We start from the raw sequence: 16707 nt of genomic DNA on the forward strand, positions 1-16707 counted from the left end.
CGACTCTTTAAATGGTAGGACCCAGGGCTGAACAAAAGGCCTTTTGTGTCTTTCTACAGTAGTCCGGTTGCTTGCTAATTCAGAAACTGGAGCACCTTTTTTGGGACTGTGGTGTAATTCATACACTGCTGCCACACACACACACACACACACACACACACACACACACACACACACACACACACACACACACACACACACACACACACACACACACACACAGTAGTAGCACCACTGCCACCAATTTCGCGAAACTCGATTCCCCTAACAGCCCCATTCTCAGCTCCCGTCTCTCCGCTGCCTCGGAGGTGTGTGTGTGAAATGATAGCCTCCCTCGGTGTCCCATCTAACAAGGACCCCTGGGGTGAGCCTCCCTCCCTCCCTCCCTCCCTCCCTCATCTCTCTCCCCCCTATTGTGTCTCGGCTGGTGCGGTCGGTTCAGCGAGTGGAGAGACAGCCTCACCCAGCCTTGCCTTGGGAAACTCCCAGAAGTTAAAAGTAAAACTTGATATTGATGGAGAGGCGCGGCCCGGTCCCTTCAGAGTCTAGACAATGCTGCGAAAACCGCTTCCCAAAACCATTATGAGGATAGTCAGCCTCAGGGCGAAGTATTCCTGGCTTTATTATTCCTAATTTTTGTTTGGGTTTAGAGACGTGAATGGGAGTTGTGTTTGGAGAAGGATGCGTGTCAGGTTCATGGTTAAAGTTGCGTAGTCTTCGACGATATCGTCATCAATTACACGGGGGAAAGACACCGGTTGTTCCTTTGGCGTCAAACATTGAATTTACCGACCGACTTTGTTTGCCAAGGATTCCAAAAACAATTAAAGACAATTGTTTATCAGCGAGGCTGCAGTTTCAATTCCAGATGGGACACACAAGGTTACACTGAGGAAGACAGAGCAGCAACAGAACTGTGGTGTGACATAGCGAGTAGGAAACCAAAAGCTTATCAAACGGCACATTTTAGAATGTGGCATTTTATTCATCAAGAACGGAGGAATCCAGAGAGTATTGGAGTGGCTTCCAAATGGGAACTAAACAAACCACCTGATTTTAAAGACCCCCTCCAGGTGTGTTTTAGTCCCTGCATCAAAACACTCGCTTGGCTAATTGAAGGTCGTTTAACACCATGGCAACAGGGTAGATAGGGGAACAGGATTGGATGTTTCTGAGGGCATACTGTGAACATCATTGATTTGATCTTACTGATGCGAAATCACCGCGACTTGCGGGCCCTTTTGAACAGCCGGTCGATCCGTCAAAATGGGCCCCTGAACAACTGCCTTCTCGTCCCCACCGGCCCCGGGGCCCTTTAACGAACCTGAAGAGTCAAAAGCCCAAAAGCACTCGCAGTAACAGGGTTCTATGCATGTACCCGTTTAGTTTTTGCGCACAAGCAGGAATGTCTTTCCGCCCCGCTTGACGGTTTGATTTCGGTTTGATTTATCGTAGTGTTGCCCCGAGGCGAGAGCAGGAATAACAATCAGGCGGACATATTGTCACAGGGTGAACATTAACAGTACACGGACTCTAAAACGGAGAGCACGAGCGAGAGTGAGAGACACAGAGAGGGCAAGAGAGAGCGAGGAAGAGAGATTGAGAGATCCAGAGCGAGACAGAGAGCGAGAAAGAGACAGCGAGAGAAAGTGAGAGAGAAAAAGAGAGTTGGATTGAGATAAGGCGTTAGAGGGAGAGAGAAAGACAGAGAGCTAGAGAGAGAGAGAAGGTGGACGTTCCTCCTCTGGGCCTGTTGTTGGTGGTGGAATCAGAGAGAGCGATCTGTTGACTCGTTGGTGTTGTAGGGGGGCGCTACGACACCGCGCCACCGTTTAGCACCCGGCGATAACATCGCCCTCCTCCCCCCCACGGTACAACCTGGGAACGCCGTATTCCCCACGGAGGAACGCGTGTTGTGTTGTGCTGCGTTTTGTCGTGATGCCCCGTGTTACGAAGGCTTCCTGGCAGCCGTCCCAAACTATCTGATTTCCCATCAGCCACTAATTGCTAATCATCTCGTTGGGGGCCAGCTGCTCTCATTAGAGAGATACGAACCACCGGTAACCAGGATCCTCCGCTGTGGGTTTCCGCTCCGTGTTATCAGCCCAAAGAGTGTGTGTGTTTGCAGTGTTGGTGTGTGTTATCTTGCCCCGGCTGGTGTGTGTTGTAGTTTTGGTGCGTGTAGTGTTGGTGTGTGTTGCAATGTTGGTGTGTGTAGTGTTGGTGTGTGTTGCAGTGTTGGTTTGTTTGTAGTGTTGCTGTGTGTTGTAGTGTTGTAGTGTTGCCGTGTGTTGTCGTGTGTTGTAGTGTTGCCGTGTGTTGTAGTGTTACTGTGTGTTCTAGTATTGGTATTCCTTTGTGTTGTGATCGCCTTGGAGACGGGGTCCCGGGCCGGGAGATGACTGAGGGGGGGGGGGGGGGGTGGAATAAGTGCCAGCCTTTCCGCCATTACAGCTTGTCCCGTGGACACGGCTAAATGGGATCGTTGAAAGGCGAGGCAATCTGATCTGGGAGGGGGGGGGGGGGGGGGAAACAACTCAGACCTCTCCGACGAGAGACCATCCCTGAGGGAGGAAGGGATGGTTTCTCGTTGGAGCGTGCTGCTTGTACATCCTGGCACTTAATGTACGCCCTAATTGTATGTTGTACTTGTACTACCTGCCACTTAAAAATAGTACTTGGCATTGTGTAGCATCTTATCCTAGCTATCTTTGTTGAATACGGGGAATGGGTTGACCTAGCGATTGTCAGTCCTTGGCACTATGAACATCCTTACTGTAACGGCATTGATGTATTGTTTTTCCTCTTTCTTCTGACAAATGTACTGAATGTTTTGACTTATTGTAATTTGCTTTAGAACTATGTGACTGCTTAATGCCCCAAATGTAAATGAGAGCCAACCTGTCCCAATAATAACCCCAACGGTGGAATAATCTCTTCACGCCCCGTCTCATGAATAGGGCTATTTAAATGCCCGCTGAAATAGATATGGGCGCATGTCATAATAATTACAAATATGGCCGCCTTCAGCCCCGGAATTGGCAGAGGTGGATCTTGGCAGCGGGAATGGCAAGGTAGGTTTTATAGGAACCAGCAGGCAGCATTTCCAGATTCCTCATTTATTTATCGGGAAATTGTATCAACGCCAACCAACTGTCAACATAGTTACATACTGGAGCGGTGAGAGGCATTCTGGGAAGGCGTTTCCCAGGACAACATTGGAGACTTGTGTCACATGGAGACAGACAGAGACACAGAGAGACAAACACAGAGGGAGAGCAAGAGAGAGAGAGAGAGAGAGAGAGAGAGAGAGAGAGAGAGAGAGAGAGAGAGAGAGAGAGAGAGAGAGAGAGAAAAAAACACACAGAGCGACAGACAGACCGTTCAACAGAGGTAGGTGACCTCTATCCCACAGGAAGTGGTTGGCTATATTTACAGCCCAACGGAGCGCTGTATGCCGACGGTCACGTCCTCGAGTGGCTGCCTGGCCCTCTGGTCGCTCACACGGAGAAACAAGACGTTGGGGCCATCACAGTGTGACGCCATTGCTGCACAGTGTTATCACAGCCCGGGGCAGACATCAAACCACAGAGGAAGTGTTGTTACAGAGACGCTTTCGCCACAAGCTTATCCATGCAGATGGGGCACGCTCTGAAAGACCGAGCCAATCAGAGCGGGCGATATCGATCCTTTTGCGGTGGACGGTGATTGCTTCGGAATGAGAAGCGGTATTAAAATGTCTCGGCAGCGCAGGCGACTTCCCTCTCCGTACCGCGGGGAGAAGTTTCCAACACAAGATCTCCGTCCAGAACCCTTGCACTCGAGAGAGAGAGAGGAAAAACTTTTTGTGTCCTGTTTGTTTGTGCTGGTAAACAGAGTAAAAAAGAACGAGTCCCAGAGTTTGGAGAAAAAGCACGACATGTTCCCAGAGCAGCAGCCACACTGGGTTCACGTTACAATCCGCCCCAACGAGCCTCACGCCGAAGAAAGGAGCCATTCTCCCGCCCGCGACGGAACAACCGGCTGACCTCAGGTGGACCCTGGGAGGTGGCCCCAACCGGGTCCTCAGCCAGCGTCCCAGGTCTGGGCCGCGTTAAGCTCTCCGCGGACGCGCTGTGTGGCTTGACAGGACGAGACATGAGAACAATAGCTAGGGCTTCCCCCCCCGCCCCCCAGCCCGGGCAGGGGGGGGGCGGGCCTGTCAGTAGCGGAGGTGGGCAGACAGGCACCCAGGAGCCACAGGTGTCTGTCTGAGGCTGGGGGGGGGGCTTCAAACGGGACCCCGAGGTCGGAGTGGCGCTAATTGCTCGTGTTTTGATTGCGCGACCTCGTTATCTCTAATGTGATTAGCGTGTTTGTCGGGACATTGGCGGGTTGTGACACGGAGCCGGGGCCAGGGGAGGTGTGTGGGTTCGGGCATGGGAGTCTCGTAGGAAAATAAATCTGGGTTTGATTCCCGATGTCCCATAACTCCTTACTGACACATTCCCCTTTCCCACCAACGCGGTTCCAGTGCTGGTTCGGAGCCAGTGCCAATCTCAGACTGGTTCTCGGCTTTTCCACATAACTAAATCCTGGCTCCACGCCAGACAAACAGGTTCCAACTCAGCACCAACTCCACGCTGGTCCAGAAACAAGAACCAGTGACGTCTACTACTGCGTTAGCGTAATTTTAACGTCGTAACGCGTTGCTAGGAAAGCGGGGTCGAATGCTCTCGACACATTGCCGTGGCTCTACTCTGGCCCTAAAGTCTTTGGAAAATCAAGCTGGTTCTTTGGGAGTTAGTCTGTTGAACCAACACTGAACCAGCACAAGCTCCATCCCAGCACCAGCACAGGGTTTGCGTTGGTGTAAAGGGGGTATTAGTGCTGTAGCTGGAACGACTTCACTGGGAGTTGCTTTGGAAGAAAACGTCTAGCCTAATAAATGTGTCGGTGCCGCCTCATCCCTGCCCTTGAGCAATCTGACAGGCGAAGGAGTATGAGAGGAAATGTTTATCTTCTGTGTGGGTTGTGTGTTTATTGACGTGTTGGAACAAGGCAGCAGTCTGTTGATCCACTTTTGCTTCTCTGAAGTTGTTTGTAGAGCACAGAGTAAAGTCATGATTGATTTGGGAGTGGTATGGTCGTGACCTAAAGCATTTTAACTTAATCTTGATTTGATTCCCATTTTAAAATCGACCCGATTTGTGCTTGCAGCTATTTTATGTGTTGTTAATTAAACCCAGATAGGAAGTGAGGCTATTGCAGCAGAAAGTAAACGCCTGAATTGGAAAAAAGAAATGAGCATAACAAACATCTAATTAGAATATGCAGATCTAGAGGAAAAACATCTCTGTACATAATTAAATCAAGGCAATGTCAAAACACACACACACACACACACACACACACAAACACACACACACACACACACACACACACACACGTTATGTAACACTAACACAGAGCGAGAGAGAAGCTTTATTTTCCTACGTCAACGAGTAAACAGAGGCACGTAAACAAAGACTAACTCGCTCATGGAAGCCTTGACTGTTTGACCGGCCCCCTTCACCCATGCTCCAGGCTGAGTTATTTCAGAAATAAATTGAAAGCAGCATCTCTCTCACACACAGACACACACGCACGCACACAGTCACACGCACAGTTACTCACACACACGCGCAGTCACTCACACACACACAAAGTCACACACACATGCAGTCAATCCAAGTCACACACAGACAGTGTCACACACACACACAAAGTCACACACATCCAGTCACACACACACCACAGCTTCTGAGTACCCGCTGACTAAGAGAACAGACAATGCGAGGCTGAAAGGTTGTTTCGATGACTACCTTTCTAGGGATGTCACTCATGAACACAAAGAGCAAATAATAAAATAAACATCTAAAATCGAAACATTAAATATGAACATCTCCAAGGAAACGCTGAACTTTTAAAAGACGGCACGCAGGGTCCCAGTAGGGCGTCATGAGTCACGTGTTGCGTAACGTCAGACGACTTGTTCCAACCTCACGCACGCACGCACGCACGCACGCACGCGCACACACACACACACACACACACACACACACACACACACACACACACACACACACACACACACACACACACACACACACACACACACACACACACACACACAGGGAGATGGGGGGGGGGAGGGGGGGGGGGGGGGACAGACTTACGTCCGCCGCGGACGACGGACGTTGACCGATGGTCCGCGCTTCCCCGAGACCACGAACGCATTACCCAGAAGGCCTAGCGTCCACGGTTTTCTGTGTGCGTAATGAAACGTGTCGCACACACGCCGGCCGCCACAATGGCTGCTTTTCTTTCGGGTTTTTTCGACTAATTACATTCAGGAGGAAAAGAAAACAACGGAAGGCCCAAGATGGATGTTCTACTGGTTCAGGCCCCTCCTCCCTGTCTTCAGGGCCCATTGGGAGCCACTCAGCCACGCGACAGCCTGTGGCCCCTGAGTGCGTCGTGTAACCGAGAGAAGGGCTGAGGGGGGGGGGGGGGGAGACCACCGGACGCCATGACATCATCTCACCTTCTCTGGTCATTATCAACCAACAGCAGAGTGTGTGTGTGTGTGTGTGTGTGTGTGTGTGTGTGTGTGTGTGTGTGTGTGTGTGTGTGTGTGTGTGTGTGTGTGTGTGTGTGTGTAGGAGACAGGGTATTTCAGGCTACTCTGCATTGACAATGCATCACATTGTCCCCACCCCCGCGGCTATGCTACGCTAGGAGGCTACGCTACGAGCCATTAGCAGCCTGCACTCAGGGCTGATGGGAGGCGGACGGGGCTGTAAGGGGGGGGGGGGTTGAGAGGAGGACAGAGAGGGACTGGGGGAGGGGGGGGGGGGATTCTGAGACGTTGTTCAAATCATCGCATGATTTTTCCCTCTTTCATGTAGCGTCTTCAAATATCATGCTTTGTCATCCTGGCGTTGTTTCACGTTAAGCAAATCAAAGAACGAAAATTCCCTTATTGTTGTCGGGATGTTTTGGGCCGGTTCCAATTCAACGGTTCTAAAGAAAACGTTTCCTCGCTCCCCGGCTCTGACACCGCCGCTCTGGGGAAGGCGTCGGGACGGGCGGCGTGGCTTTGATGGTTTTAATAAGACGGCGCCACACATTTCCATTCCAATTACTGGCGGGCGGGTAGCTGTATATTCAGCAGCAGGGGGGGAAGCTCCACGGGATAAACCGTAAGAAGTATTAACATCCGGACTGGGGAGGGGAAACCGCTGTGTCTACGCAACACACAGACGCTCAACGCAAAAGGCGCTTGCCCTTATCCTCATCCTCCCCCCTTACCCCAACCACAACCCCCTCTTACGCACTTATTGTAAGTTGTACATCCTGGCACTTAATGTACGCACTTATGGTGTTATCCATTTGTATGGTACGACCATTTGTATGGTCGTAAGTTGTAAATCTCTCAGCTTTCTTGCGGCATTTGCGGAGGCACGTCCCCTTTTGGTCGTAGTAGCTTTCCCGTTTCTCATTGGCTAGCCTTTATTGTTGTTAGCTACATTAGGCTCTTTAGCAAACCAGCTCGAAATCAAACACCACAACTTTACATTGTATTGCACGCACAGCAAGACAGTGCAATGCATGAATTGGTGACGTGCATAAAGTAGCAAAGTAATCAAGTGTGTAAAAGCATTTAAAAATCGACATTAAAAAGGACCAACGTGATACAAATCCAAAGAAAATAAATCTGCTTACGGGCGCAGCAATTTTTGTTGACGAGAAGTATCAGAATAGCAGGACCGACCAAAAGGGTGCGTGCCTTAGTGAAATGCCGGAAGAAAGATGGGAAATTTGCAACTTACGGCTTGCACGTACCGGCGTACCATCCAAATGGATTGCAGCATTATTGTATGTTGTACATCCTGGCACTGAAAGGGTCAAGGTGGGCTTCAATGAAGTGTTGCAAAGTAACCGACTACGTCAGTTGAATGAATGTGTGTTAAATAGACCGATTTTGAATAGCTTTGACATTTAATAATCATGCACACACACACACACACACGGGTCAGGGTCTTCTGTCGTGGATTCAGACGAGGAAAACCAGTCTGACCTTTCTATCCGGGATATTATCTCCGCTAACTTTTTGACCTTCATTCAAGCTCGTGCTTACGGCTCCATTGAGAAGCGGGGAACGAACATCAACAGAACGCCTCTCATTCATGCATTCATACACCCACACAGCCATTCATGACACTCGCAGCAGTGTTCGCCTGGCAAGGAAGCCAGCGGGAGTACTAGCACGTACTTTCTGCGCCTATCAAACCAGCAACCATTCTTAACGTGGAATTAATACTGCTCTACCGTCAGTGTGCCTCAACGCTTACAATGAAGCAATACAAATCTATTTCAGATCAGTTTAAGACTAAGCACTACTCCATAAAAGGGAAATACAACAGCCAATGACGATAGTACTCTGATAGATCTAAAAGATCTTATCAGAGTGCCATAAGTGACATTTACACAGCTTGCCCACTGCATCTGCCCGTCAAAGGACGACGGAAGGCGTGTCTGACGGATGGGGGAGTGGTATTTGCCGACGGAGCCATGATCTCATTGGCTGACGGATCCGTTGCAGCCTGAAAAGTTAAAATTTTTTCAGCTTCTGAACACAAGAGACGGAGACGACGGAACGGACGGACCCACAATGCATTTCGGGATCGCCCCATGCAAAGTCAATGAGATCCGTCAACGGACAGATACAGTGGGCAAGGGGGGTTAATCTTTAATTAGTTTGACTAAAAGTTATGTTGAGTAATCATCCGTTACTATTGGAAATATTCCGTCCATCAACTAACAAAATTTAATTTGCACTTCTAACAGAACCAACTAGAACTTGGAAACTGGATGATCCTCTGTGAGAAAATGTCCCCTGACATCAAATCCAATTATTTTGATTGGATAACTATTTCGTAATCATGAGACTGATCTCCTCCTGCTTGTTCTTTTGTCCTCAGCTCTGGTGGTGAGATTCCTGACCAGACGCTTCATCTGGGAGTACGATCCCACACTCGGTAAGAAACACCTTCTCCGCTTCTACAGAGACACCGAGAACGACAGCCATGTAGACCGAACTGCAACACACAAGGTTATGGATATTCCAATGAAAATACGAGGGAAAAAAGACATTGCGGTAGCTCCGAGCTCAAGTCATTCAGTTCAATTTGATTTGTATAGCCCTTAATCACGGGTACAGTCTGAAAGGGCTTAGCAGGCCATATATTTATGACACCCCCCTGACCCTAGCCCCCCAGAGGGCAAGAAAAAAACTCCCCTTTATTAGCAAGGAGGAAATCTTGAGGAGGAACGCAGTGTGGGATCCCTTCTTCCAGGGATGATTACAAGTGAAAGGGGTGCCATAATTGAATGGTTTAACCCATTTAAGTCATAACTAATTTCCTGATTTCCTCCTCTTGACACCGTATGCTTTGTCATAATACCCTGAATAATAGAGAAATATAGATTGTATTCAGAAAGATTATCACGAATCTACCTCTAATCTACTTTCACTTCAAATCAACTGCCACGCCAGACTTTAGGGCCGTTTCAACGGCCATTATCACAACCAATATTAATGAGTATCGGTGAATAACATCTTTTGTATACAAGGGACCAAAATAGCCAGCCCTTGACGACGGCCCGTTCTGCAGTCAGTATGTAGAATATTTCCCGGCCGACCGTGTGTTGAATCAGAGATAAGACCCCCCCCTTTTCATTCATTGCAGTCCAGTGCCCATGTGAAACGTACCCTGTATGCTCGCTGCAGGCTTTCTAACCGAATGGTAAATGGACTGCATTTATATAGCGCTTTTCTAACCAGTGACCTCAAAGCGCTTTGCAATAACTGCCTATCATTCACCCATTCATGCTCACATTCACACGCCAATGGCGGTATCAACCATGCAAGGCGACAGCCAGCTCCTCGAGCAGTTAGGGTGAGGCGTCTTGCTCTGGGACACCTCGAAACTTCCGGTTACCAGCCAACCCGATCTACCTTCTGAGCCACATGCCAAATCACTCCCTGCATGTGGCAGAAGTGCTACAGTCAGACTAGCTTTGCTGTTGTTGTTGACACTTCACCAGACATGCTGATGGCCCATTAGGAACGAGTGCCGAGAGATTGGGAGAAACAAAGGCAGTGGCAGGGAGGTCAATGGGTTTCATGCATTATTCATCCTTGTGGACATGCCTGCTTCCTTCATACCAAAGTGAGGCTGGCACTGTACTGTGCAGGTGAATTGAGTACTATTTTATTACACACATACACACAAACTCACCCACACGCACACACACACTCTGAGTGTCCACTGGCCACTTCAGGGGGCATTTTTCGATGGTACTTGTTCTGAAACAATCTCAGTATTCATCTCAAACCAATTTCAGTGTTCCGTCGATTTCGAAATTGTTGTGTGAACATACAAGGGTATCAGAATTAATTTCCGGAGCCTGGATCATGGGCACTTCAGTCACTGTGGCGGCTTACCCAAAATAAGTGCCATGTTATTGCTGGAGCCTTACAGCTGTGGTCAGATGCAGAGAATACTGCAACGCCGATGGACCTTTAGTGAAACATGTGGAAGTGATTCAACGTCCCTGCCGACGGGTGTTCAGTTCATACAACCTCTCGGCCTTCAACAGAGGCAAACAAAACACAGAGCAGCATACCCAGTCCGGCGGTCAGACCGATCGAAGACTGATTGCAGCTGATCAGAAAATCCCCCCCCCCCAATTCTGCTCTGCAACCCCGCTTTATAGCATACGCTCTACATTTATCGTTTGCCGCACCGGCCGCGGTGGTGGCTGTCGGGGATGGGGTGTGGGGTACGCAGTCGCTATGGTGCGCGCTCTTGTTATCAGTTTCCTGCTCGAGCAAGGCACATGCGTGTTCTAGTACAGCACATCAGGGTAACACAAGCCGTGAAGGGGAGCAGACTTTTTCGTGATCGCAACAGGAAAGCTGATTTGGGATCGCTTCTTTCGAAAATATGACTTGGCGTCAAACTACCCAGCTTTCAAACTAAAATCGCAACTGGTAAACAAAAAAAAAAGAAAAAAGAAAGAACAGACCCAAATTCCAGCGCAAATGAAAGATTCTCCTCCAGATAAGCCCGGCAGGTGACGACGTTGATAGGCAGGCGTCGAAAGCTGAACCACCCCCCCCCCCACCTCGAAACTCCTCCTGGCTTCTGGCAAGTGTGCGGTCACCATTCTCCCCCTGCCTTCGCTCCACAACAAAATGATTAATTCCCTGCCAGAACGTGACTCATGTTTGGCTTTTATGCAAACCCTAGTTTAAAGTGTAAGGTTGTGCTGCCTAAATCACCCCAAACCTGCCGGCTGTAACTGCAGTTAAGGGGTGTGTGTGTGTGCATACAGTGCGTGTGTATGTAGCCTACTGTGTGTGTGTATGTGTGCATACAATGCGTGTGTGTATCTGTGCATATAATGCATGTGTGTGTGCGCATGCATATAATGCATGTGTATGTGCACGTGTGCATATAATGCATGCGTGTATGCTTGTGCATATGATGCATGCCTGTGTGCATATAATGCATGTGTGTGTGCGCGTGTGCATGTAATGTATGCGTGCATATTATGTGTGTGTATGTGTGCATGTGCATGCGTGTACAGTTTGAAGCAGATGTCCCTGGGGCAGCCCAGGGCGGCGTTCTAGCTCTGGCTCGGATTGCCCTTTCATCCCCGCGGCTCCTGAGCTATAAATCTGCACCTTGTCAGGTGGCCCCCCCAGGGCTCCAGATGACATTTTGTGTACGGGAAGAGGGCCCCCGATTTATGTCCGTAAGTAGGCGGGGCCCCTCGGGGGACAGCGAGGCGGTTGTACACGACGTCGTTTATAAACGCTAGGCGTCCAACGAGTCAAGACGCCGCCGTCGATGTGTGAATGTGTGTATGAATTGGTGAACGTTATAGGCAATATCGTAAAGCGCTTTGGGTGGCCACTGGTTACAAAAAAGCGCTTTATAAATGCAGTCCATTTACCATGTCTGGTTCCCGCAGTAATAAAAACACGTATAAAGAGAGATTTAAAGAGGACGGATGGGTCGAGGCACGGCAGGGTGCTGTGAGGTGCAGGTGCGGGTGGGATGGTCAGGTGGGTGCTTCCAGAGGTTAAGGCTGTGGATCGGTCTTCAGATCCCAGGGAAAGCCCTCCATATGAGGGGGGATTGCGGGGGATTCTGCGCTGGGTGTTGATGCAGATGGTCGGTTTGTTTTTTTACAAATCCACTTCATTAACTTGGGCTTTGGGGTGGAGGAGTGTGGTCACGACCTTCGACTGCTGAGAGGCCCGTTTGAGTATATAAATATTTTTTTACCATATTGTGAAAGCGAACTTTGATTCACTTTGATCTGTTCCAAGTTTTGAGATCCAAGGTGTTTTGGAGGAAACCTATTATTGAGGGATTTTTGTGTGCATGTGTGTGTGTTACAGAATCAACCTATCGCCATCAAGCCAATGTTGACGACGAGGTTGTAACCATGGAGATCCTGGACACTGCGGGACAGGTGAGAACGTTTTATATCAACATGGATCACATTGACAGATGATATTGTTTGGCGTTGCCGTGGCAACCTGATTGAGGAATCCAATAAGAAAGGAGTATCCGCAGTCAGTCAATATTTATTACAAAGTAAACTATTACGGCGCATTGAACCCCATAAAAAGCTTTCACCCTATAAAAAGGTTGTGGAGGTAGGTAATTTCAGCTGGCTTAATGGATTGATGTGGATATAAACATACTCCAGTTCAAGCCAAGACTCAATTGACGCCTGAATTACTTATTGTAAAGGGATGCTATTCCTGGCAGCATGGTTAATGTCTTTCCCGGTTCCTCCCTGATTTGAGAGGGTTGAGAGGTGTTCTCCTAGAGACATTATAGGGTTTATTTCTTATCTTTCTCATATGCACAAGGAGAAACAACAATACATCGCTCTCAGTACAGTAAGGATGTTCATTGAACTAACACCAACAATCGTTAACCCATTCCGCATATACAACAAAGATAGCTAGGATAGGATGCTATACAATAAGTGCGTACATTAAGAGCCAGGACGTACAACATACAATAAGTAGGAGGGTTGGGAGGGGCTGGCTATGCAGAGTCTAAGTGAACTCTGAACTGATCCCTTCAGGAAGCACCTTGCAACCAGATCAGGGCTGTACCACTCGTGCCATCGGAGAGCCCACCAAGTCATACCCCGCGGCTGTAACCTTTTATTCCTCGTTTAAAATGAAAAACACAAAACCAGGAAAGTGATGCAAGAGGCAGGCCCCCCTCCAATCATACGCTCCGTGTTAGTATTGGCTCGCCTCGTGGACCCGGAGCCCCTCTTCGTAACTCGTAAATTCTCCGGTTCAAAAGTCGGTCAGGTATACAGATGTCAGCCGCTGCCTGGCTCTCGAGGAGGAATGTGGTAATTTATTTGAAAATAAGAAAAAGAAGGAAAAAAGAAAATTCTCTTTCCGCTTTCTGTGCCAACAACGATGAGGTCAGAGAATTCCCTGCCCGCCTCCGTTCAGATTTACAGACTGCCACACAGCCAATTGAAACCTGTCCTAGGACAACCGGGGCCATCCCACTGAACCAGGAGAAGATGCCTGGCTTCCAGCCAACCTCTTTAGATAAGAATTTGCAGGCTTTAGCGGGAGTAATGCTACAAGACAAGTGACAAGCCTTACACAAACGACTGCTATGATGATGAGTAAGTCGTTTTCTTTAACCAGGGAGGATAGAATCGTAGGGATTACATCACAAGGGCATTACTCAGTACATGCTTAGAGGTACATATACAGAGGCTGCACACGGACGAACAGAACGCCTGTTCTCTTAAGTGGATCTGAAGAGTGACAGAGAACTCTAGTCGCCAGAGTACAAGCGGACCGCATGCATGCAGACTTAAACATGAGTGTTTGGTTTCAACCTGCCATGGTAACTGCATTCTCCAGCATGTGGTCGTGTCAGGCGATACGTCTCTTGAGCAGAACCAGGTTCCAGAGAGAGATCCTTCCCACTGAGGATATTAAACTTATTTCATTGTCATTATCAAACAATCACGTTGCGGCGCACTAACATTAAAAGGTGAAATATTATGCCACCAGGTGTGAGTGTGATTAGCCGTTACAAGCCGTTATGAAAATCTGTCTCTTCAGACGTCATAAGTGGCCTGTCCACCTATATGTATGACGGATAGATGAGCAATGTTTGCTGCAGTCCACTGGGAAGGCTGGTAGACTGATCTACCCCGCATACATCTAGGTGGACACACCAACTTGTGCTGTCAGAAGAGGCCGATTTTCAAAATGGCTCGTAACGGCTAATCACCGCTCTCACAATGTCACCTTTAACTCTCCAGTCCCCCTCCCTCAGGAACGAGGTCAGCCTGGGCTAATGTCTCACATTTGGCGTTTGTTTCCCCGGTCACCAGGAGGACCTCCAGCAGAGGGAGAGCCACATGCGCTGGGGCGACGGCTTCATCATTGTCTACGACATCACCGACCGGGGCAGCTTCGAGGACGTGGCCCCGCTCAGAAGCCTGCTGGAGGACGTCAAGAAGCCCAAGAACGTCCCGCTGGTGCTGGTGGGCAACAAGTGCGACCTGGACCACGCCCGGCAGGTGGGCACGGAGGAGGGCGAGCGGCTGGCCGCCGAGATGGCGTGCGCCTTCTACGAGTGCTCGGCGTGCGCCGACGAGGGCGGCGCCGTGGCCGAGGCGTTCCACGAGGTGTGCCGCGAGGTGAGGCGGCGCAAGGCCGTGCAGGGCAAGGCGCGACGCCGCAGCTCCACCACGCACGTCAAGCAAGCCATCAACAAGATGCTGACCAAGATCAGCAGCTAGGACCACCACACCCCCCCCCCCCCCCCACCCCGGGGCACGACGCCTCGCAGAACCACCGCAGCCGCCATGATGGAAAACGAACGCCAAATACCAGAGAGAGAGATGTGCGTTTTATCGGAACCCGACGTGGACTATAGTTTGGCCGTGGAAGGGGTGACCGATTATTTCCTAAACAAACAGAGTCACAAGCACACAATATCTGAACCGCCCTTCACTATCAGCACATTCAAACAGTGAGAGAAACTACAATAAAGAATAAAAACAAATACAGGTACTTTGTTACAGTAGCCCTCAGGGATTAGTACTAGCTGCAGTTAGCCCAGTTGTCTGTGCTAAGCGCGCAAAAGTTTCATCATTAGTTCAAGATTGAACCCCATATAAATCAGCCCGTCGTCTGATCAGCAGACAGTCTACATTTGATTGAGTCCATCTGGGACCATACAGCATGCAATGAAGACTTTCTTCGAAATAGGTGAATTGATAACATGTACGTTATTCTCTGTAGCTTTGTTGGATTTGGAAGGCTTTACAACGTTATGGGCTGCCTTTGGGGTGACTTTAAACTACATTTCCCAGAATCCTGACCATAGCACCGCTGTAGATACGCAGTGTTATGAGTACTACCATTTGGCATCAAGACCTCTATTTCACCCTCTACATCCACCCCGTACCCCAACCACCACCAACTCCATACATTGCATTGACACAACATCCATCTACTGGTCTATTCCTTTTGCACTTTAAAAATTGGGGGGAGGGAGGGAGCAAGGGAGAGAGAGAGAGAGAGAGGGAGAGGTACCCAAAGACGACGAGAAGCAGTAGCCTAAAATGGGCAGGTCTGAAACGCAGGGCTTGAAAGACGAAAACCGTGGTAAACAACCATGTACTTCAAGTTGATAAACGTTTGTATAACTCCTAAGGGAAACATGTGTGATATACAGTAACTGGGGTCCTGTTGTTTATCGTGCACGATCCCCGGGGAAGATTACCCCTGATGAATTCCTCCATATCGCCCGACCCTAGCCCCGCACCCGGCTCGCTCTTGTTTGTCCAAGACGAGGGTCCAAGATCGCTATCCGTCTTTTCATCAAGGGAGTCCCATAGTAGTAGCTTGGAGAGCCAATTTGTAGGTTCTTAAGAATGAATGTGTTTCACGTTGAATGTTTGGGGGGTGAGGGACGGGGACGGAGGTTGGCGTGGGGGAGGTCTTCCGTCTCCGTCCATAATTACTTGCCACATTCCAAGCATTTTCTTTACTGTTGGCATATCTTTCATACTGTAAACTATGTACAATAATGTCGACCTATAGACTGGTGTGTTCTCTCGGGTATGCACAGAAACCAAAGTCACGAGACAAGGAAGTTGTTTAAAGCGAGATATTGTTCCAGTGTAACATCTGGGACACCCAGACCAGCTGTATGCTTGTGATTAAAAGACTATATCGAGATTACCAGAGGTTGTTTTGTTATTGTTTGAGAACGCAGGTTTCCAAGTTGGAAACCTGATCGACAGACACAGTATCCAACATACGGTTGTCATGTAGCTATTTTGATACTGCTCCTTTCTATTTCGGTGTGATTGATATGAAGCTGTAAATGTCACATTAGCACAGTGCAGTTCTGTTGAAGGTCTTCTCTATAGGTGTCTGCATGGCACTAGCCTCTAGCGAGAGACAGACATGCTAATCACCACCCAGCTGCCATTTGGGTCACAGTGAACCAAAATAACCATGCCTAAATTAACCATCAAAAACGAATATCAAATCTCAAGTGAACCACGATATTTGGCAAGTCACAAAATCAT

The 16707-nt window shown here is 49.0% G+C and overlaps 1 protein-coding gene across 1 annotated transcript in view; it reads left to right on the forward strand.

Annotated features, from left to right (window-relative positions):
• Window positions 1-16344, forward strand: part of rerg (RAS-like, estrogen-regulated, growth inhibitor) — a 28435-nt gene extending 12091 nt beyond the window's left edge. Inside the window, exons 3-5 of the mRNA XM_079735291.1 lie at window positions 9006-9062; window positions 12500-12573; window positions 14494-16344. Of these exons, the coding sequence (XP_079591417.1) occupies window positions 9006-9062; window positions 12500-12573; window positions 14494-14904 (542 nt within the window). The 3' untranslated portion in view covers window positions 14905-16344. The remainder of the gene's footprint in view (window positions 1-9005; window positions 9063-12499; window positions 12574-14493) is intronic.
• Window positions 16345-16707: the final 363 nt, after the last annotated feature.

This window comes from Pollachius pollachius, assembly GCF_949987615.1.
Source record: "Pollachius pollachius genome assembly, chromosome: 4".
NCBI classification, from domain to species: domain Eukaryota; kingdom Metazoa; phylum Chordata; class Actinopteri; order Gadiformes; family Gadidae; genus Pollachius; species Pollachius pollachius.